This window comes from Crocodylus porosus, unplaced genomic scaffold (genome assembly GCF_001723895.1).
Source record: "Crocodylus porosus isolate Cpor-Errol unplaced genomic scaffold, CroPor_comp1, whole genome shotgun sequence".
NCBI classification, from domain to species: Eukaryota; Metazoa; Chordata; order Crocodylia; family Crocodylidae; genus Crocodylus; species Crocodylus porosus.
In genome coordinates, this window is record NW_017728886.1 from 102773642 (window position 1) to 102795413 (window position 21772).

General features: G+C 46.1%; 1 protein-coding gene across 1 annotated transcript in view; it reads right to left on the bottom strand.

The window, feature by feature from the left end:
* Positions 1–21772, bottom strand: part of TMEFF1 (transmembrane protein with EGF like and two follistatin like domains 1) — a gene marked incomplete at its 5' end in the record, with an annotated part of 255072 nt that overhangs the window by 58421 nt on the left and 174879 nt on the right. Inside the window, one exon of the mRNA XM_019536567.1 lies at positions 13844–13870. Within this exon, the coding sequence (XP_019392112.1) occupies positions 13844–13870 (27 nt within the window). The remainder of the gene's footprint in view (positions 1–13843; positions 13871–21772) is intronic.

Consider the following 21772-nt stretch of genomic DNA (forward strand, 5'->3'; position numbering starts at 1 on the left):
ACAGGCTGAGAGCCATGGGGCTCTTTAGCCTGGAAAAGTGCAGGCTCAGGGGTGACCTGATGGCCACCTATAAGTTTATCAGGGATGACCACCAGTATCTGGGGGAACATTTGTTCACCAGAACACTCGAAGGGATGACAAGGTCGAACGTTCATAAACTACTACAAGACCATTTCAGGCTGGACATAAGGAAGAATTTCTCTACTGTCCAAGCCCCCAAGGTCTGGAGCAGCCTGCCATCGGAGGTGGTTCAAGCACCTACATTGAATACCTTCAAGAGCAAATTGGATGCTTATCTTGCTGGGACCCTATGACCCCAGCTGACTTCCTGCCCTTTGGGCGGGGGGCTGGACTCAAGGATCTTCCGAGGTCCCTTCCAGCCCTAATGTCTATGAAATCTATGAAAATTTGCAGGCAACATGAAACCGGGAAAGACTGCAAACATGCTGTAGGGCAGGAGTACAAATCAGAAGGATCTTAACAGATCAGAAAGCTGGGTTGGAGCTAACAGGATGAAGTTCAATGCTGACAAATGCAAGGTGCTACGTTGGGAAGAATAATCAAAAGCACAAATACAAAATGGCTGACACCTGGCTGGATGGCATCACTAGGGAGAAAGATATGGGAACCTTCTTGGTGGATCACAGACTTAATATGAATCTGCAGTGGGATGTAGCTACACAAAAGGCAAACAGGTTTTTGTGTTGCATCAATACAAACATTAGGTGCAAGACACAGGATGTGATAGTGCCTCTTTACTCAACACTGATTAGGCCTCATCTAGAATAGTGTGTGCAGTTTTGGGCTCCACATTTTTCAAAGGATGTGGAGACATTAGAGAGGGCCCAGAAGTGGGAGACAAAACTGATAAATGGCTTGGAAGGCAAGTCATATGAAAAGAGGTCAAAGGAAATAGGTCACGTAAGAGGAGACATGACAGAAATTTTCAAAGATCTGAAGGGCTGCCATAAAGAAGAAGGGAAACACCTTTTCTGTCTTGCTGTAGAGAGCAGAACATGGATCAATGGCCTGAAGTTTCTGCAGAGTAGGTTTAGATTGGCTATCAGGAAAAAATTGTCATTGTTTGAACAGTCAGGCAATGAAATTGACTGCCTAGGGAAGTTGTGGAATCTCTATCATTGGAGGTGTTTAAGAAGGGGATGGACAATAATTGGTCAGGGATGATCTAGGAATAGCTATGCCTATGTTTTACTATGGGTATTTCCCATGCTTCTGGGCTTCATTGGTTGCTACATAGGGTCAGGAAAGATTTTTTCCCCCTTCCCATTGCTACACATATCATGAGTGGGAGGGTGCTTCCTCAGAAAATTTGCGTGTTGGCTACAGAAAAAGCTGGGGATTTTGACTAGGGTTTGCCAGTGCTCCTGCTGAGACTTATGACTGGAGGTTCTTGGCTACAGGGTCTTGCTTCCCCACTCAGGATCAGACCCACTGCCATATTTGGGGTCAGGAAGGAATTTTACCTCAGAGTCCGATTGGTATACACTATGGGGAATTTTGCTTTTCACTATAGCAGAGGTAATGCCCCTTCCATCTCTCAATAGTATTTTAACAACTCTGGTAGCAGGAGGACTTTGGCCACCACTGTCTCTCTACCTTACCTGTGGTAGGTTAGGGTATTATGCCATGTGGTTGTGTCAGGGTTGACTGTAGTTTGACTAATAGGTGAGGCAGTGAATTGGTACAGGATGGCTTGGACAGGGATGATACTGCCTACTGCCTCTGGCGCGGGGGCGGGGTTGGCACAGATAACCTCTGAAGGTTCCTTCCAGCCCTACATTTCTATGATTCTATTAAAAGAGAGTGAGTGAGACAGTGGGAAAGGGTACTGTTGCCTTTAAGATGGACTGCTGAGAGGCTAGAAGAGGCGATTTCTGTTGCTATATAAATTCAGCTCCTGGAAGGAGCAGTCAGTCAGGCCTTGGCAGTGCCAGAGGAAGGACCTTCCTGTACAGAGCTGTAGATGCAATACTGGAGACACGTGATTATGAATAGGCCTACGAGAGCCAGAGCTGAGAGAAGCCTCATCTGAACTGAGGACAACCTGAATGAAGGCCTAAGAAAAGACACCCCAGAGGGATTTGTACTTGATTTGGTACTTTTGCAAGGTGGACTCCTATCTGTATAAGCTGAGGCCATCAGGCATTTGGCAGCTAGAGGGAGAGATGGGGGCACCGCGGAAGGCACTCTAAGGGAATGCATAGTCTGTTTATGGATTGTTTTGGGTTAGTGACCCTGGGAAAACTGTTGACTGAGCCAGAGAGGCCCTGTAGATGGCTGACTATGGTGAGGGAGCCCTGGGAAACATTGGGTTCAACACTGATGAATCTGAAGGGCTTGGCTCATCTGGAAGTTCTGCTTCCACTGCTCCCAGATATCCAGGATGATATGCTCCCAGAAGTTGCTGCTCATCTCCCTGGCCCAAAAGCACCAGTACATGGTCTGCAGGTGATCCCACATAGCCTGGGATTCATGGTGTCCTGCAAGGCATCCTCCTATCATCATCAGGCACTGTGATGGCAAGGACTGGCAAGCCCCTGGCAAGGACAAGGTTAAAGAGCTGCTGGGCTGGGCTGGGCCTGTCCCCATATGCTTGCAGCGAATGCCAGGCCTGCAGGAATGACATAAAAGAGGAGAGTCAGGCTCAAACAGGATTCTCAGTGCTGACTAACCCTGGTTCTTGGTCAGACATTCTCTTAGAACCAAGCAATGTGTATTCCCAGGTCAGCTTGGGTGCGTGGGTAGATTGGAGTATAGTTTCGGGGAGCTGCCCCAGTGCCCCATTACAGGCACATTGACATTTCTGGTACAGAGATAGAAGCAGATCTTGAGGAGGTGCTTTTGCAGGACATCAGTCATATCAGCTTGTGTCTGCATGCTGCTACACATCTGCTGTCACGTGAACTGGAAGAACACGCTGAGAAAGCACAGGCAGGTCTTGACTCTCCACCTTGAGTAGTACAACAGCACAGGACCTCCCAACACTGCTCAAATACAGGCTACAGGGTGAGAAGTCAGTAGGGACCCATTCTGGTTAACATGGGCTGACAGCATAACTGAGAAGACCTCCCAAGATGAAAATGACCAGTCACTTAGTTGCACTTCAATCTGGGCAGCAGCGGTGGGGTGGGGAGTGAACTGTGTGGACAGCCAGTGGCTACACAGAATAGAGGTTCCTGGGAACCTACAAAAACTGGAGGCTGAAAAGTTTGCTGGGGGTCTTTTACACCCATCCCCTGGATGCAAAGCACCACCATTACATAAGAACCTAAGAATATAAAAAAATGCCATACAGGCAACCCTCCCTTAGCGCTTGTAATTGGTTCTGAAAAAACAGCACAAAGCAAAACAGTGTTAAGTGAAACCCAGTTCCCCATAGGATTTAAAGTAAATAAATATAATTGATTCTGCACACCATGCTGGCCCAGACTCCACACAATGGGGCTCTGGCCGGCATGTGGGAACCAGCACCTGTGCACCGCTCCGCCCAGCAGGAGCACCCTCCAGGGCACCCAACACTGGAACTATCTGCTGCCACTGGATTGCTGCAAGCTCAGGACGGTTTTCATACCCTGTGGGTAAGTGTGTGACCAGAACAGGGCACGAGCTGCAGCCTGGGAATGGGGGGGTGCTCCGCAGGCTTGGCCCCACTGCAGCCTAGAGTGGAAGACAACATGCATATTTCCTACCCCCACTTTCTCACCACTGCTGCTTCTCCCTGCCAGTTCCAGCACCATGTGCAGAGTAGCAAATCCCACTTTCCTGCTTCCCCACCCTGGGCCCCCACTGGCTGTCACTCACCTCTGAACTTGCTGCTGCTGCCACTGCTCCTTCTCCCCAGCCCTGTGCAGAGCATTATAACAAAGTGCTCTGAGCACTAAGTGAAACCGGGTACGTATTTTAAATGAGCACTATAGCGAACTCGCAGTAAGCAAAACTGCATTAAGAGGGGGTTGTCTGTAGAAGGTCAGACCAATGGCCCATCTAGTCCAGTATCTTGTCCCCAACACTGGGTACCCTTTCTGGATGCGGAGCAGGGTGGGGGAGAGCAATGGTCTCCAGTCACAGCAAGAGAAGTTTAGGTTAGGTATCAGGAAAAACTCTCTCACGAGAAGGCCAGTAAAGCACTGGAATAGGTTACCCAGAAAAGTGGTGGAATCTCCATCCTTGGAGGTTTTTAAGACCCAGATAGACAAAGCCCTGGCTAGAATGGTCTAGTTGGGGATGGTCCTGCTTTGAGCAGGGTGTTGGACTATGTGACCTTTTGAGGTCCCTTCCAACTGTAACTTTCTATGATTCTCCCTGGAAGCAGCAGGGCCAGACTGTTTCAGGCTGTATTCTCCATGCACTCAGGAGCTGCAGTACTCCTGCTGAGATGATGTTCCTTCAGCAGCCTCTAGGATCTTACTGCCAGCTCCACTCCAGCCTGCGTTTATGTTCAGTCTAAGCCCAGCCCACTCACTAGTCTTGTGGCCCTGGTTGCCTCTGGCCACACCTGCCACCTGCTCCTCCAGCCACCCTGCCAGCCCTTAAAGCAGCAGGAGCACCAAGCCTTCTGCTTCACATCCCCATATGGGATTCTGTGCTCTTTCTGTGTGTTGGCTTTCTCCCATTTTTTTCATTTAAAAAGTACTCTGCAATATTTTAAATTTTTACTGCCAGGAGTCTGGCACTATTATATACTTCTATGGACATTTTGAAGTGCTCTGGAGGGGACGGTAAGGGGGTGTATATGTTCATACAATATTGAAATGCTGCAAATCTGAAGCACTTCAAATTGAAGTGGGATTGGAGAACTTCAAAAGGTCACTTGCCCATATTCTGGGACTGTCAGGTTAAATGTGCTTATAGAAATACAAGGTTGTGTTATCTCCCTCCAATTTCTGCAACAGACCTACCTGGAGTTCTGTATAAGCAAACAAACAAACAAGATTTTGACCTTTGTGAAAAAAGATAATAAGGATTTTGACATTTGTATGTTTATATAACTCCACCTGTGTGAAAACCATGGGTAACCAGTCTGCCTCATACGGGTAAAGAACAGATGGCAACTACTAAAAAGCACACACTGTATATCAGTGTATTAATTACTAAATGCTACCTGCCAGATGTTCATCACAAGCTACTCTAGCTACTAAATTTCAGAGGGATTGGGCATTCCAAAGAAATGTATTTTAATATTAATTAACTATCTGTATTGCAAAAATGTTATTTCCTTATCTTGAAATCCTAAACTGATTAGCTACCATCTGTCTAACATCATTGTTTTATATTCCCTGACCAGTGTGATATTTAGAAATCCTGCCCCTTGAACGCTTCTGATAGGTAAGAAATTGTTACTGATCTGAATCTGAAGTACAGGCTTGAAGTAACTGAAAACTATTACATCTGATAACAGTTTGATAGCTTACATTGGTAGCTAATAACCATTAATTGTTTGATGGCCTGCATTGGTGTTTTTAGATATGTTCATTGTGAAGAGCTGACTGTGCCATAAAATCAACATCACAACTGGCACTCACTGACATCTTTATTGGCAGAGAAGTTAAGGACTGGCAGCTGTGGTATCAAATAAACAATATTTTCAAGAACAAGCCTCGCTAGCTAAGTCTTTTTAGTAAGAAGTGAAACATAGGAGCGCTAATAAGATTCTTCAAGCTGCTTGTAGTTCCTGAATTAACATCTTCAAATGGGTAAGAATTGTAAAGTAGAGCTAGCAGGGACCGCAAGTCATCATCTAGTCCAACCTCCTGCCTGAAGTATCTTATGTACGGATAGAACTGCAACCTGGGCATTATTAGTACTGTACTCTAACCAACTCAGCTAGTACACCACTCAGGTGGCTTCAGCAGTTCAATATCCACAAGTGATCGATGGCATAGTTTTGCAAGCATCATTCTACTATGATTGAAAACAATGAACTGAAGGTTCATACTACTGATGTAAGCAGGATTGGTAACTTTACTGAAACTGTTTATGAATACCATGTTTTCAGAGCACAGGGAACTGGAAGCTGCTTGCTCAAAATGTCATAGGGCAAACTAGTTAAGTGTGGCACCACTGATAAAAAGGAGGTAATATGCTTATCTTTTTCTGTCAGGCATACTACAAAATGCTACAACTCCTGCTTTTTTCCTAAAATATAACTTCTTGGTGACCATAAATATGACTTGGCAAATGGTCTAGAGGTATCTTTACATGAATTTTGGCCTCTTTGTGATTCATGACAATTCAGGGGAACACTGTCTGAAATAATCCAGTATTTAACAGTCTTTTTTATTAGTTTTAAGTCTGCCCTTTTTGCCTAAATGTGTTTCAGCTGACAAGGTTCTGAGGAAGGAGACTATTTAGTGTAAAGTCAAGTTACACAATAATTAAGGAGTTTCTTCTGTGTATGACAGATATAACACAGCAATCTGAGTCAACTAGGTTCATAGTAATTGCATAACAGAATTTAGACTCATTACTATTGCTCTGTTGTTCAAGTTCAAAAATCTGATGTAAACAAGGATCTCCTGAACAGCAGGAGCTACATGCACATGCCTACTCTGCAATTATCACAGTCATATACACAACCACACTACTGCTTGCATAAAAGACTTGTTAGATATCTAACCAGTATTTATCATAACAGTCTGAATGCTTAAGAATTACAGATTTGGTTCCCATCAAGCTTTGTACTATCTTGTATAGCTTTGCCCCCGCAGGCGTAGGCTATAGATTCTCCTGGATGGCTGTGATATTCTTGCAGACAGACTGGTGGTTTGGGATTCTGGTGTGACTGAACTGGCCATTACCATGGGTCTGGCCAGTTAAACCTCCCCTTTGCTATTTTCATTTTGTTTATTTTGCTTCCACAACCATACAATGGGAGCCCTTTCTTTCCTCTAGTGATTATAATCTCCACTTCTGTCTTATTCTGCCCCTATCATTTTAGTATCTGACAATGCCTATAGATGTGCGGCATGCTTGCTCTGATGTGCTGTAATTACAGCGTGTCAGAGCAGACTCGACTGAGTTTGTTGGAGCGTGCTAATTAGCATGCTCCAGCAGCCTTGGTGTCTTGTGTATTCAGCGTCCCCATACTTCAAAATGGTGACGGGATGCTTTAACTAAAGTTTGTCGAATGAGCTTTAGCTAAAATGCCCCTGCCTCCATTTTAAAGTGCAGGATGCTGAATACAGGAGATGTTGTAGGCGCTTTAGAGTGGCTCCTAAGAGCTGCTCTAATTAAAGCGTCCCCTTCACCCCTGGAGCACGCATAAAGACTGAGTGCTTCATTAGCTTGAAAGAGATGTAAAGTGCACCATTCTTCACTGAACTGGAGATAAAAACAGCAAGGGCATGTCCAGACCATCACAGACATGTGGTATGTGGCACTGCAGACCCATCTATGGTACCACATGCTGCACACACAGACATTCCCTGTGCTGCTACTTTGCAATGCGTTGAGGGGGGCTGACCCCGGGAGATCCCAAGGTTACAAAAACCCACAGCTAAAAACAGTGGGGCAGTGCACATGGCAGCAGCATGCGCTGCCTAAAACATGAGCCTGGCCAGCTGAAGCCAAACTAGTAACAAATGCAGCTCCTGGAGGCCCCCAAGACCCCAGGTAAGGCTGTTGAGGCCTCCCCTACCTGTAGCATGGGCGATCCCTGGAGACAAGTAGCAGCGGCACAAGGTGTGCCACTGATACTTGTTCCCAGGGAAATGCATGTTCCTGCCCATGGGAATGTACCTTCAGTGTTTTGTTTTCTTTTTTCAGGCCTGGTGGTAAGGACATCTGGAAACTTTGTAGCTGGTTTCCAGTTCATCCTCCAATAAATGTTTAATTCTTTATGCAAAATGGAACAGCATCAACTGGAGAGGTAGACAGGATCTTACACTTAGGGCAGTCTTACAGAACGTGAAAGATACGGGTTCAAGTTACCTCAAGCAGAGGTATGAACTGAAGCTGGGTACCCCATATTCTGTGAGAATGCTCTAGTCAAAAGACTGATGGATTAAAGGGAGAAAATACAAGTGACAGTACATTTTCCTGTCATGTTTTTTAATCTTTTACTTTATTTGCTTTTTATTGTCTAAAAAAGAAAGTATTTCATTTTGGATTGAATGCTGCATTGCTCAACATGAAACAAGTGTTCAATTTTTAAGGAATGATTTTACTGCTGTGCCTCATGGGAAACTACTGGCCAAACAGGGAAAGCTGGGGAACAATGCTACAATAAAGAGTTGGCTCGGCAGTTTAGACTAAAAGGTGAGTTATTTAACTAGAGGATGAGTTAACTATCCCGTTTAACATTTTTAGCAGTGGCTTCAGTACTGGAACTACATGCGACCTCATGAAATTTGAAGAAGATAATAAATTAAAGCAGGGATGCACAAAATGGCAGATCTAGCTGGCAGCTGGACTCCATTTCCCAGCAGCCCCTACCTGCGTGACAGGAGCCAGTTTCCATGCAGACCCCAGCCGCGGCTGCAGTGTGGTAGCACAAGGCTGCGGTTTCCGTGGAGACTGGCCCCAGCAGTGCTGGCAGAGCACATAGCAGGATGCGGAGCAGCTCCAGAGCCAGGCTGGGATATTGCAGCAGTGACAGTGTCGTCCAGAGCCAGGGCAGAGCTGAGATCTGCAGCCTGCAAGGTCCAGTCAGGGGTGTGCAGGCAGTGGATCGTGGCTCTACCCCGCCTCCTTGCAGCGGTGACAGCGTGGTCTGGAGTCAGGGCAGAAACGCAAATCACTGCCTGCATGTCTCTGTCCAGAGCATGCAGGGTGCAGATCGCAGCTCTGCCCTGGCTCTGGATCATGCTGTCACTGCTGCAAGATCCCAGCCTGGCTCCAGAGCAGTTTCCTGCCCTGCCATGCACACTGCCAGCTTCGACGGAACTGGGGGCAAGGGAGGAGTGGGGACTCGGGAAGGTTATAGCCACCAAATTACCCATAGCCACCTCTCCCAGTGGTGGTGCTGCTGTTACAACCACTACCCATTCTGCACAGGCAGCAGCAGCTGAGCGCACCCTCAGCACAGCCCCTCCACCAGAAAGAGGCTGGTGCCACTGCTGTCTGCCAGGGCTGCTGGGGCTGGTGGCCACGGAAACCCCAGCCCCAGTCACATGGGCAGGGACTGCTGGGAAATGGAGTCCACGGCTGGCTGGATCTGGCCTGCAGGCCAGACTTTGCCCACCCCTGAGATAAGGAATATTGCCATTATGGAAACAGGAAAATTGACATAATCTTGTGGAATGGACTATTAGGAACTAAATGAAGTTTAAAAGTACAAAGTGCTAAGCTGGGGTGCTCAGCCCCATGCCCATGGGGCATACCCAGCCCATAAAACTGTGTCATTTAGTTCATGGGGCTCCCTGGGGTGTCCAGAAATTTGGCAGCAGGGGAGTGGTAGCAACATTAATTGCCAGTCTCCTGATAGCAAATTTTAGGACCATGGGGAGTCCTGCAAGCCAGAGAGCATGTCCCTACACATCAGATTACCAGTGAGAGGCTGGATCTGGGCATGTGGGATTGACCCAACACATGACCGGATCCAGACTTGTGGGATCAGGTTTCTACATGGTCAGTTTCAGCCATGCAGTATCAGGTCAGTGCATGGGGTCTGGCTGGCATGTGGCTGGACCTGGATGTATGGGATAAGGCTGGCCTGCTGGATTGTGTCAGGGACTGATCAAGCAGGCCTGGCTAAGCCAAGCACTTGAGTTACCACACCTGCCCCTGACCCCTAGCTAATGAGAATACCTCAGCGCTCTGCAAATAGATTGGCTGATGAAAGCACCACTCACCCCTTTTAAACACATCTGCAGACTGAGGCTGGGCCAGGCAAGCCTTGTGTTCACTACTGTCCATGGTCTCCTGACTTCTGAACCAACTTTGGCTTTTCCTGAGCCTGATCTTGGATCTCCCCTAAAACTTGGCTCTGCTCTCTCTGGTTTTCCTGGCATCCTGGTTTGGCTTGGCTTCCTTGACCCTGATCTTGGATCTTCCCTGGAACTTGGCACTTGTTCCCTGATCCCTGGCACCTGACCTCAGCTTGCATCTCAGACTACATCTTTCAGATCTCCCCTCTCAGCTCTGCCGACCCAGCCCTGACCCAATGCTCCAGTAACCTGTACCCCTGCCCTGGTGACACTCCACTTGCCCCTTAGGGCCTGTCCTTAGCCCCAGCTGCCTACATCCACGTTGAATAATAAGTTTCTTGCAGTGTGGGAGGCATCTGGCAGTCCCATGATTCAGGGCTTTTTCTGATCAAGGTTGAGGCCAGCAATTAAATTCCCCCTCTTGCCCCCCCCATGAATGCTACCAGTTTCCATCAAGTTTTCTTAGAGGTTTTTGGGTTGTTGTTGTTGATTTGTTTGTTTGTTTTGGGGGGAGGGGGAGTTGCTTTCTTCTGAGGCTTTGGAACTTTGGCCACTGTTAAGGCCAGGGATTTGGACTGGTACACTCTGATAGCCCTGCTAATACTTAGAAACCCTGAGGTTCCTGGCTAGAGGGTCTTGCTCTTCTATTCAGGGTCAGACCAATTGGCAGATTTGGAACTAGGAAGAAATTTTTCCTATAGGGCAGACTGGCAGAGTATAGGCGTTTTTTCTTCCTTTGTAGTGTGGAACAAGTTCTTTTTTCTTATAATCTTCTGAGTTTATATTAACTAGCTACTTTGCCACCACAGTGGCAGGAAACTGGCAATGCCTTCATTTTCCCTGCTTTTACCAAAGGCATATCAAAAGGGTGGTGCTGATGTTTTGCACCTGTACCTGGTAGCTTTGTGGGAGGGTTTGAAGTGGCCTAGTTGGGGATTGCTTAGGCAAGTGATTGCCTGTGAACAGAGGAAACTGGAATTAATATCCCAGAAGGTCCCTTATATTTGTTTCAGCCAGCAGGCAGAGCATTACTGTGGTTAATATTCATAACAAGAGACTGTATTTCTTTTTGGAAAAACACCTAACATAACTTTTGTCTATAATTCTTTCCAAACCTCTGCTCAAGGTTTTGATGGTTGTGTCTTATCAACTATTTTGCTATCCCTGTTTCCCGCTTGTCTTATGACCCTGTGACTCCAAGTCATCCATCTGTCCTTCATGTCAAGCTGCACTAAGACACCTGGGACTGGTACCTCACTTATGCTGAGATGCTCCTTAATATAGATGTCTGGGTCTGTAGCTTTGCTACTTCTGTTTTACTCTGGCCCCTAAGCTATGGAAAACTGGGTAACAAATCACAGATGGAAGTAATGCAGCAGCTAAACAGGACAGTATTTATTTCCTCAGTGCTCGGAGAGGAGGATGGCACGAAAGAGAGAAGGAAGTATAGATGACAAAGATCAACAACAGGTAATGGTCTCTGCATTTCACACACAACACTCATACTTTTTTTTAATTCATATGTAATGGCTGCTTTGGATAATGCTTTTTATCTTGTTTTTTTACATGTAAACATTTTGTCTTGTTTCCAGATAAGCACGTGTTCTTGGTGCTGCCCCTTCTTTTTCTAGCACAAACTGGTACTCTTTTTCACAGTTTCACCAAAGACTGAATATAATTTGGATTTAGCTATCTTATTATTCCCAAAACAGGGTTGAGACATTGCTTTAGCTTGCATAAACACCAACTGTATGATGTAAATTCTGTGATTACAGAGTTGTAAACCACATATGTATTTAAAAATTAATTCTAAAAAGTAATATCAAACAACATATGTAAAACATACCATAGTCTTTTAAAAATATATTCATGATACGACAAAGGCCAAATTAACATGTAATAAATATGATATTTAGGAAAAGAACATTTGTCAAACTAAATGGCTTATAATATTTATTCCAAGTATACATCTATCAGGAGTTACTTTGTAACATTTTAAGAAACATAGTTTTGTAGAAATTTAAACATCATCCTGCATTACTGGGAACTATCAGATGCTACCCTGAAAGGGTGAGAACTAGAAACTGAAAGGGCATGTCTACACATCCATTAACATTCTTTAGTTAATGCGCATTAAATCTAGTACCTCCAGGTACCTGTACATGAATGCAAAGGCTGCTTCAACACACTGCAATTCCAGTGTGTTTGTAGTAGACGCAACTGAGTCTGATGGAGCATGGCAATTACCACACAGTAACTGCCAGCAGCCTCCAGTGTCTCATGTATCAGCGTTCCCACACTTAAAAATGGTAGGGAGGGCATTTGAACTAAAGCTCATCGAACAAGCTTTAGTTCAAGGGTCCTTGCCACCATTTTTTACTGCGGGGATATTGATACAGAAGACATGGCAGTGCTTTAATTAGAGCAGCTATCAGAACTGCTTTAATTAAAGTGACACACCCCCACTCCAGAACACATGTAAAAGTGTCCTCCTTTGTGAAGTACAGTAAAAGTTCTGTTAACCAGCATCTTACAAGCCGGCATGCTCTACTAACCAGCATGCCGGCTTGTAAGATAGCGTGAAACCAGAAGTGCCTACCGTGGCACATCCGGTTTCTCTGAGCCCCTACGGCTAAGAAGCATAACAGGCTGTGCGGGGCCCACCTCCCTGTCCCATGTGGCCAGCCGCAATGCGGCGGGAGGGGTGGAGGGACGCCCCAGATGTGATGGAAGAAACAGTGGCCAGGGCTGCTCAATTAACTGGCATATTTTTTTATCCGGCATTCCCCATTCCCAGAGGATGCCAGATAACAGAGCTTTTACTGTACTAGGAAAATGTGCATTAGTCTGTTTTAATGCTCATTAACTAAAGAGCACAGGGCATCTGTACACAACATGGGGGAATTTAATTCTCCCTAAATTGAAGCAGTGGTCTTTTAAAAACACCATTTCAATTTAGGGCGAAGTAAATCCCTGTGTCGTGTATATCCATGTCCGCCCTGTCCTTACCTGCCTCTCCAGCGGTGGGGAGAGGGAGCGAGTTGCTGGCAGGCAGAGCGGTCCCTGAGCTGCGCAGTGGAAGGGAGGGCTGGTGCTTCCCTCCATGGCAGCAGCGGCCCCCTCCCCCCTGCCAGGTGGCACCTGCCCATAGGCACCCAGCTTGGGCAGTCCCAGGGGGCAATGCAGCTGCGGAGGAAAGCACTGGGCCCCTGTGCAACTCAGGCAGGCAGGCTCCAGGGGGGACAGGGAGGAAGAAAAAAGATCAGGCTCGTTGCTTTTTTTTTTCCTTCTGTGGAGTCTGCCTTCCCGGACTGCTGCCTGGTGCTTCCTTCCACAGCTGTAGGGTAGGAAACTAAAACTCCTCAGAGATGTGTTAGTTTGCAGTGCTCCAAAGTCATTTGCTGTGTCTCAAAGTTATTTAAGGCGCATTATGCTGCCAAATGTGCTACAGCGGCTGGAATTAATGCACAATACACCACCGAATGTGCAAACAGTAATGCCATTAAAGTGGTGCAAAAGGCACTTAACCCACTTTCAACCTGCTTTAAAGTGTCACCTGCAAACGCCCACAGTTTTCAAGTTGATGCTCAATGTGCATCAACTAAACTAAATTTAATGTGCATTAACTAAACAGCATTTTTTGCGATGCTTTAATGCACATTAGAACAGGCTAATGCACATTAAAGCATATGTGTAGATGCACCCAAAATGACTAAGCCAAATCCCACATCCAAGGTAGCTAAAATGCAAATTGCAAACTAGTTATATAAAATCAAAGCTTGGAAAAAATGCCTTCATTTATTGTCCATCCTATGTTAGAATATTCAAACTAAAAGAATTGTTATTATCTAGTTTTCATCATTTGCAGGAAAGAGTGTCCCTTTAACTATCAGAGACCCACAAGCATGCAAATAAAATAAAACAAAATGTTAGTGCAACTAGGATTGAGTACTCACCCCCTTCTCCTGATCCAGAACCATTATCTGAGAGGGAAATAAAAGGAAAAATAAAAACATTGTTACTGGAATACCTGTCTGTTTAATAATTTTCTCATTTTGAAAACATGAGGAGCCAAATATATAAGCAAGGTCTCCCACCACATCAAACATTACTAATAGAATTTGTCCAGTCTTATTATCTACTATTTTCCTTCTCTGTCAGGGTAAATTTCTCTAAAATCAACAGCTTAAATGATAAGCACTCCCAAGTTTTTAAACTAAAAAAATGCAAGCTTTCCAGCCTGATTTTTATACTCTTTTACTTCTGAGAAACACTTTTACTTTAGTGAAGGGTACTGCACATATTGCAGGGCTCTAGGGGTATGTTTCCAGTGAGTTTTTGGCATGACCCGGGAGGAATGCTCCCAAGCATGACCCAAATGCCTGCTCCCAAATCAAAAGCGTGGTGGTGGAGCTAATCTGGCAGGTGTTCCCCCATTGCTGCTCCCAAGACTGTAGGCTCCAGTGTGCTTGAGAGTCACTTCTGGGGACAACCATAGACCAGCTTCAGGTCTGACATGTCTGAGCTGGAGTGGCCAAATCATACTCAAGAATGTCCTTCCTGGGACATACCAGGAGCACAGTACAGATATACCAGAAGTGGCCCAAGGAGGCAATGTTGCTCAGGATAGGTCTTTACTGCAGAGCTGACTCAGGCTATCTACACAAGAAGCAGGCCACTCAAGCTTCATAATTACTAAACTAGCAATCACAGTGCCTGGGTTAACAAGTGATGAGTTATACTCACTTCAGCTGCAACTTTTAGTTGTCCCCTCATTGCATTACTAGCCCAAGTGTCAATAGTATTTGATCTTCAAATTATGCAACAGGCCAACTTGCTCAAATTTAAGCACCACCTAATTCAAGTTATGGATATTTGTATATGGACAAAAAACAGGTTGGGGCAACACTATGCCTCCAACTAACACTGTAATTACAAGTTCTCAGGCACACAAGTGCTCCTATATTCTTGCTCCTGTAGGGGCAGAAGGGAAGAGTAATTTATACAGAGTCAGTTCCATCAGTCAATTGACATTTAGACGGCCTACGCCAGCAGTAAATTAAATGGATTTCTGTTCTTGGACCTTTCTTCTGGAAGTAGTGCGTAGCTTTCCATTGAGGACAAAGACTGCAAGGTCAGAGATGGAGTGGTTATTCTGTGAGAAGTATTCTACTGGTAATCAGGTATTTCTGTCCTTTATTATTTTTCTGTGACAGTTCTAATAATGGGTAGGATTCACCAACATGATTTCCATGAGGATATTTTGGGCAGAGTCACATTTCATTTTAGATATCCAAATGACACTTACTGTGAAGAGGGACCGGATACAAATACAATACTTAATGCAGGGAAGGAGCTAGAGGAGGGAGAACACTAGTTCTGGAGCAGCTGTTCCTTTAAGATAGAAAAACCCCGGCAGGGGCGGCACGGCGAACAGAGAGAACAAGGAGCGATAAATGGCTCGAGACAGGAAAAAAAAAGACTGCTGAGGCAGGAGAATCCTGGGAGCTGGTCCTGTGCACTGGAGAAGACAGGACCCGAGGTCAATGAACCGGGAGTCACCAGTGAAGTAAGTTGATTCTTAGGATACTCAGAAAAGAAAAAGGAACGTCATCGGAAACAATAAGGAGGAGGGAATCGCGGCTGTTTGTTTGGTCCCAACAAAAATTAAGTTTATCATTGCTTTTTTTTTCTTTACTTCCTTTTTTTTGTTGGACATTAAGTGGGGGCAATTGTACTTCAGGGGTATCTGAGGGGAGATGGCGCCTGAGTCACGGCTAATTCCCTGCCCTTAAAGACAAGAAGCAGAAGTGCCCTGAGAGATTGAGTAAAACAAGATCCTAACAGGAGATAAAAGATTTTTTAAAAAAGAGGGAGACAAAAAGGGAAATTTTCTGGTCACATTTAAATGGAACAGTTATCTTTATACTAAATGGTATATTACTTACGACTATATTTAATAAAGGATTGCAGAAGGGAAAACCAAAAATTCTATGAAACTGTAAATTACCCACAGTTACCTAGCCACAGAATTGCCATATTTGGCACTCTTCACACAATTTGTGATGCCACTGCATGTACAGTATGGATGTATAAGCATGCACACAGGGCACTATGTTCTGTGCCCATGTGGCAGCTTAAGCATCCATACAACATGTAGAGTAGGTTTTGTTGTGGGGTGCGCCTATTATGATGATAGTGGAGATGTATTGGAAGGTTTTGTATCTGTTGCTTAGGAAGGGTGTGACCCTGCTTGGTGTTTATTGATCAGATAACCATTTGATGATGAGTTTGGCAAGGTTGTGAGGAGGTAGAAGGAGCTGGCTGATGTGACTGCAGAGTTGCTGGCCATTAACCTTCAAAACTCATGGTGATTGGGAGAGGTCCCAGATGATTGAAAAGGGGCAAATATAGTACCCATCTTTAAGAAAAGGAAGTAGGAACTACAGACCAATCAGCCTCACCTCAGTATCTGGAAAACTCATGGAGCAGGTCCTCAAGGAATCCATTTGTAAGCACTTGGAGCAGAAGAAGCTGATTAGGAACAGTCAGCATGGATTCACCAAGGGCGACTTATGTCTGACCAATCTGACTGCCTTCTATGATGAAATGACTGGCTCTGTGGATGGGGGAAGAGTAGTGGATGTGATATACCTTGACTTTAGCAAGGCTTTTGATAAGGCCTCCCACAACATTCTTACAAGCAAGCTAAGAAAGTACAGGTTGGATAAATGGATTCTAAGATGGATAAAAAAACTGGCTGGATTGTTGGGCTCAGGGGTTAGTAATCAATGGCTTGATGTCTAGATGGCAGCTGGTATCAAGCTGAGTGCCCCAGTGGTCAGCCCTGGAGCCAGCTTTGTTCAATATCTTCATCAATGACTTGGAAGATGGGATGGAGTGCACCCTCCACAAGTTTGCAGATGACACCAAACTAGGGGGAGTAGTAGATGCACTGGAGGGCAGGGCTAGGATTCAGAGAGACTTTGACAAATTAGAGGATTGCACTAAAAGAAATCTCATGAGGTTCAATAAGGACAAGTGCAAAGTCCTGCACTTAGGACGGAACAATCCCATGCACCAGTACAGGCTGGGGACTGACTGGCTAAGCAGCAGCTCTGCAGAAAAAGACCTGGGGGTTACAGTGGACAATAAGCTGGATATGAGCCAACAGTGTGTCCTTGTTGCCAAGAAAGCTAACAGCACACTGGGCTGCATTAATAGAAGCTTAGCCAGCAGATTCCACTGTGTTCTACACTGATGAAGCCACATCTGGAGTCCTGTGTCCAGTTTTGGGCCCCCCACTACAGAAAGTATGTGGACAAGTTGGAGACAGTCCAGTGGAGGACAACCAAAATGGTGAGGGGGCTGGGACACATGCCATATGAACAGGGATCCAACACAAGGTTTTACTGATATATTTACAATGTACAAGTAATTTGGAAGCCTATCAGTGCCTTAATCACTATAATAAAATAAATTCTAAAAACCTAGAAATTTTGGTATTTGATTTTTGAGTTTTTATCATGGAAAATCAGAGCTCCCCTTGCCCACTTAGCTCACAGAATGCAGGTCCAAGCCCCTCACTCCCAAGCCACAGCCCCCGCCAGCCCTGATGCTGCCTCTCACTGCCCCCACCAACCCACTGGCCCTGCTGGTGCCCCTCACCCCCCACCCCACCCCGCACACAGTTCCCTGTCTGTCCCCCAGCTCTGTCAAACGGGGCCCCCAGCTGCCAGGGCTACAGGGCCAGGGATCTGGGTCTGCAGCCCCATGTCCCCTGAAGCAGCAGCCAAGCCTGAGATGCTGCCTGCAGGAGGCAGTGGCTGCTGCAGTGGAACCAAGCCTGGCTCTCTACCACACCCCACCTCTTGCGGTCAGCACAGCTGGACCAAAGCCCATGGGCAGGGCGGGTGTGGGCTGCCTGCTGCAGGCTTGGGGTCGGGGGCCCTGCTGCCCTCCCCCCAGGGCCTGGGTAGGGAGCAGGATGGGGCCATGGGTGGCCTGTCTGATGGCTCCACCACTGTACACAGTCCTGGGGGCCAGAGGGACCTGTGGTCCCCAGATCAGTGAATGGGGTGGAGGCAGTTGCAGGCTGCCCACTGCAGGCTTGGCTCCCTGCCCTGCTGCCCTTCCCTAGTGCCTCCACAGCTTAGTGGACAGTACCTGGTGCAACAGGGCAGACCAGGATGCCCATGCTGCTGCAGGGTGGACAGGGGGCACCTCTACAGGGCAACACAGGGCTTGCAGCAGCAAGGAGCTTCCCTGGCCAGTCCTACTTTTTCCTGCTGTGCCAGGTCCTGCCTGCTGAGCTGCGGGGCCCCAGGGAAGGCAGCAGGGCAGGGAGCCTGAGCCTGCAAGAGGTAGCCCACACCCGCTCCTGCCCTCCCATAGATCTGTAGGGCATGGGTCCCCCCTGCCCTCCCCAGGAGTGCACACAGTTGCGAAGAGCCAGCCCCACTCCCTCACCCCCTGAACAAGCCACCCACAGCCCCATCCCACTCCCCATTGGGGCCCTATGGTCGTGTGTTCCTGCCCTGGGCCCCAAGCCCAATGCACCGCCTGGCTGGGCAGCAGCCACCGCCCCAGCCCAGCCCAATTCACTCCCTCACTCCCTATGGGGGCCTCAATTCCCCTCCCTCCCTCCCCCCACTACCAGACCTACATGCAGGAGCTGTCCTCCAGGCTGCTTGGCAGCCACGTGCAAATACATGCACATAGCGCCCCTTGTCTGCCTGCCCTCCTCCCGCTCTTTCCCAGCCCCCTGCCAGCTGGAACTCTGCCAGCCTGCAGCGAGCTCTTTGCAAAAGTGCAAAATCTGCGTGTTTCCCCATTACCTGAGAAAAATGCAGATTTCTCATTTTAAAAGGGGAAATCTGCGTTTTTCTCCATTTTTCTATGGGAAACAGAAAACCTGGATCCCTGCTTATGAGAAGAGGCTGAGGGTACTAGGCTTATTTAGTCTGGAGAAGAGAAGACTGAGAGGGGATTTAATAGCAGCCTTTAACTACCTGAAGTGGGGTTCCAAAGAGGATGGAGCTGGACTATTCTCAGTGGTGGCAGACGACAGAACAAGGAGCAATGGTATCAAGTTGCAGCACAGGAAGTTTAGGTTAGATACTAGGAAAAACTTTCTTACCAGGAGGGTAGTAAATTACTGAACAGGTTACCCAGAGTGGTTTTGGAATCTCAATCCTTGGATGTTTTTAAGACCCTAGATGAAGCTTTGGCTGGAATGATCTCGTTGGTGATGGTCCTGCTTTGAGCAGGGGGTTGAGGTGACCTCCTGAGGTCCCTTCCAACCCTAATTTTCTGATTCTATAAGCAGAAGCATGTGGGACAAATAGATGTGTTCTGCACAACTCTGTTTCTGGAAGATGCCATGCAGGGCTGGACCATGAAGAGTTAAACACAAGTGGACACTCCTGCTTGCTTTAGTTTTATCAGATAACTGTAATGGAGGCACCAGCATGTGCCAGCCTTTCCTAACCAGGCTGTGCATGAGGCATGCAGGACATTTATCTGGCTATATCAGCAGTGCCTGCATGACAGCAACCTTGAGGGGGTCTCGTACCACTCCACCCTAGTTGAAAACCAGTGGCATAAATACTCTTTCCTTTGGCATTTGCTCTGTGCCATTGTAAGATACAGGACATGGGGCTAGATGGAACTGCGGTCTAACTCACTATAGCATCTCCTTTGTTCAAGTACTCTCTCCATATTTGTATTCTGATTCTGCTTAATGTTCCTACAGAGATGCAATGGACACCTTACAAACTGAATACCTCCCATGGTATTTTCAGGGAAGTGTCACATTTTTTCTTGTCTCTTTTCTGAGTTTGGTCTCAGCATGGATGGGTTTTGGAAACTGCTACAAACTATTCACTAGATTCTGCATCTCAACCTTAGGATCCCTTTATTTAGGACTCTGAGAGGACAATGGGGTGGATCCATTTCTTGTTATCTCAGCTTTCAGAACTCAGAAGGCTATTAACTCTAGCTATACAATGTTTCATATTAGGTGTGCCACTTCACTAGAATCTCCATCAGGCTTGGGAATAATACCAGAACTGTTTTATCAGGGCAACCAAATAAAAGCAAATATTCTTGTTGTTTCTGAATTTGGACTCTTTTTCTACAAGAAAAGACTCCTTGGAGAATGATCTTTTTTGCAATCTCAATATGCATAGCAACTAATTAATATTTAAGAGTCCACTCCTTCTCAAGACAGTTCTCAGGTGATCTCCATCTAACAATAATAAACAGAAGAACCCTACCGCCAAAAGGAAAACTGCTCAAGTGAAGAGTGAGGCAGCAAAAATATCTCTGTTTTGAATCTGAAAATTCAAGCTTTTTAACAGTGACTCTGACTAAACTGTCTGTCTAAACCACCTCTCCCTGGGGCTTCATAAACACATCAAAATAGGCTTGCATATACACAACAGGGCAGATTTCTTTTGCAAGTCATATTTTTGCATAAAACTCAATGGATGAAATACAAGATCCACATGTGAAGCAAGGATATAAACCCAGGATTACCATCCCAGGCAAGCAGCTTAACTGCTAGGTCACAGGGTCAGACACCCTCTTGGGTTCTCTTTCCAGCCCAATGTGCCTTGAATTCTTTTTCTGCACAAGGATCAGTTTCAAGAGGAAAGGTGAAGAGTCTCCCTTATAGATTGGTCTCTAATCCACCATCTTGAATAATGCAAGCCAACCATGCTCTGTTCTGGTTCCAGGCTCTTTTAGCCTGATTTTTTCTTAAGTATAAACAAACTCCAGTTGAATCAAAACCAAAAAAATCCTCCATCCTTCTTACACCAAAGACGGGGGAGGGATGGGAAGGAGGACAATGCTGTAGAGGAGTCAATATGGTTTTGTCAATGGGAAATCATGCCTCCCCAGTCTACTAGAGTTCTTTAAGGATGTCAATAAGCAGGTGGATCAGGGTGATCCAGTTGACGCAGTATATCAATTCGGCCAAATCTGAATCTGAAGGCTTAATTCTGATTCACAGAATCAGTGATTCGGCCATAGACACAGCTTTATATATTTTTCCTACATACCTTGAGGTACCAGGTGCAGCTTGTCAGTGCTGTGATGGTGGGGTGGATGGAGTGTCCCACAGAAGCGCAGGGGAGCCCGAGTGCTCGGTGGCAGACCCAGAAATGAACTAGAAGTACTTCTGTCCACTTCCGGGTCTACTGCAAAGTGCGCAGGGGACCCCCCCAAGCTCCTGTGGGATGCTACATCTGCCCCCCCATCTCAGCTTTCATGAGCCATGCTCAGTATCTTGAGATATGTAGAAAAAACATATAAATCTATGTCTATGGCTGAATCATCAAATCTGTCTGAATCCAATTAGATTCGGAGAGATTAATGGGCCTCCTGATTCGATTCGGAGTTGGAGATTCAGCTGCTGAATTGGGCCAAATCTCCTCTGAATTGAATCAGTGACCGAAGCTTCACACAACCTGACTAGTCAGTTTAGAAAAGAGGTGCTTGAGGGAGGGACATAATAAGGTTTTACAAAATACTAAATGGCAAAGAAAAGTAAATAGGGATTTATTATTTACTATCTCTCATGAGACAAGAACTGGGGTCATCAAATGAAACTAGCAGGAAGTCAGTTTAAAACTAACAAAAGGGAGTTATTTTTCACACAACATATAGTTAAAGTGTGGAACCCATTGCCACAAGATGATGTGCCAGTCTCAAAAAGGGATTGGACACATTCTTGGAGTAAAGGTGCATCAGTAACTATTGAGCAAGGCAGTTAGGAGTACAGTTTCTGAATCAGAACTTCCAAGACCCTAAACGCTAGAGGCTTCAAGTGGGAGAGGAACAGTGGGAAAAAAAACGTGGTCATACTCTATTCACGCTCC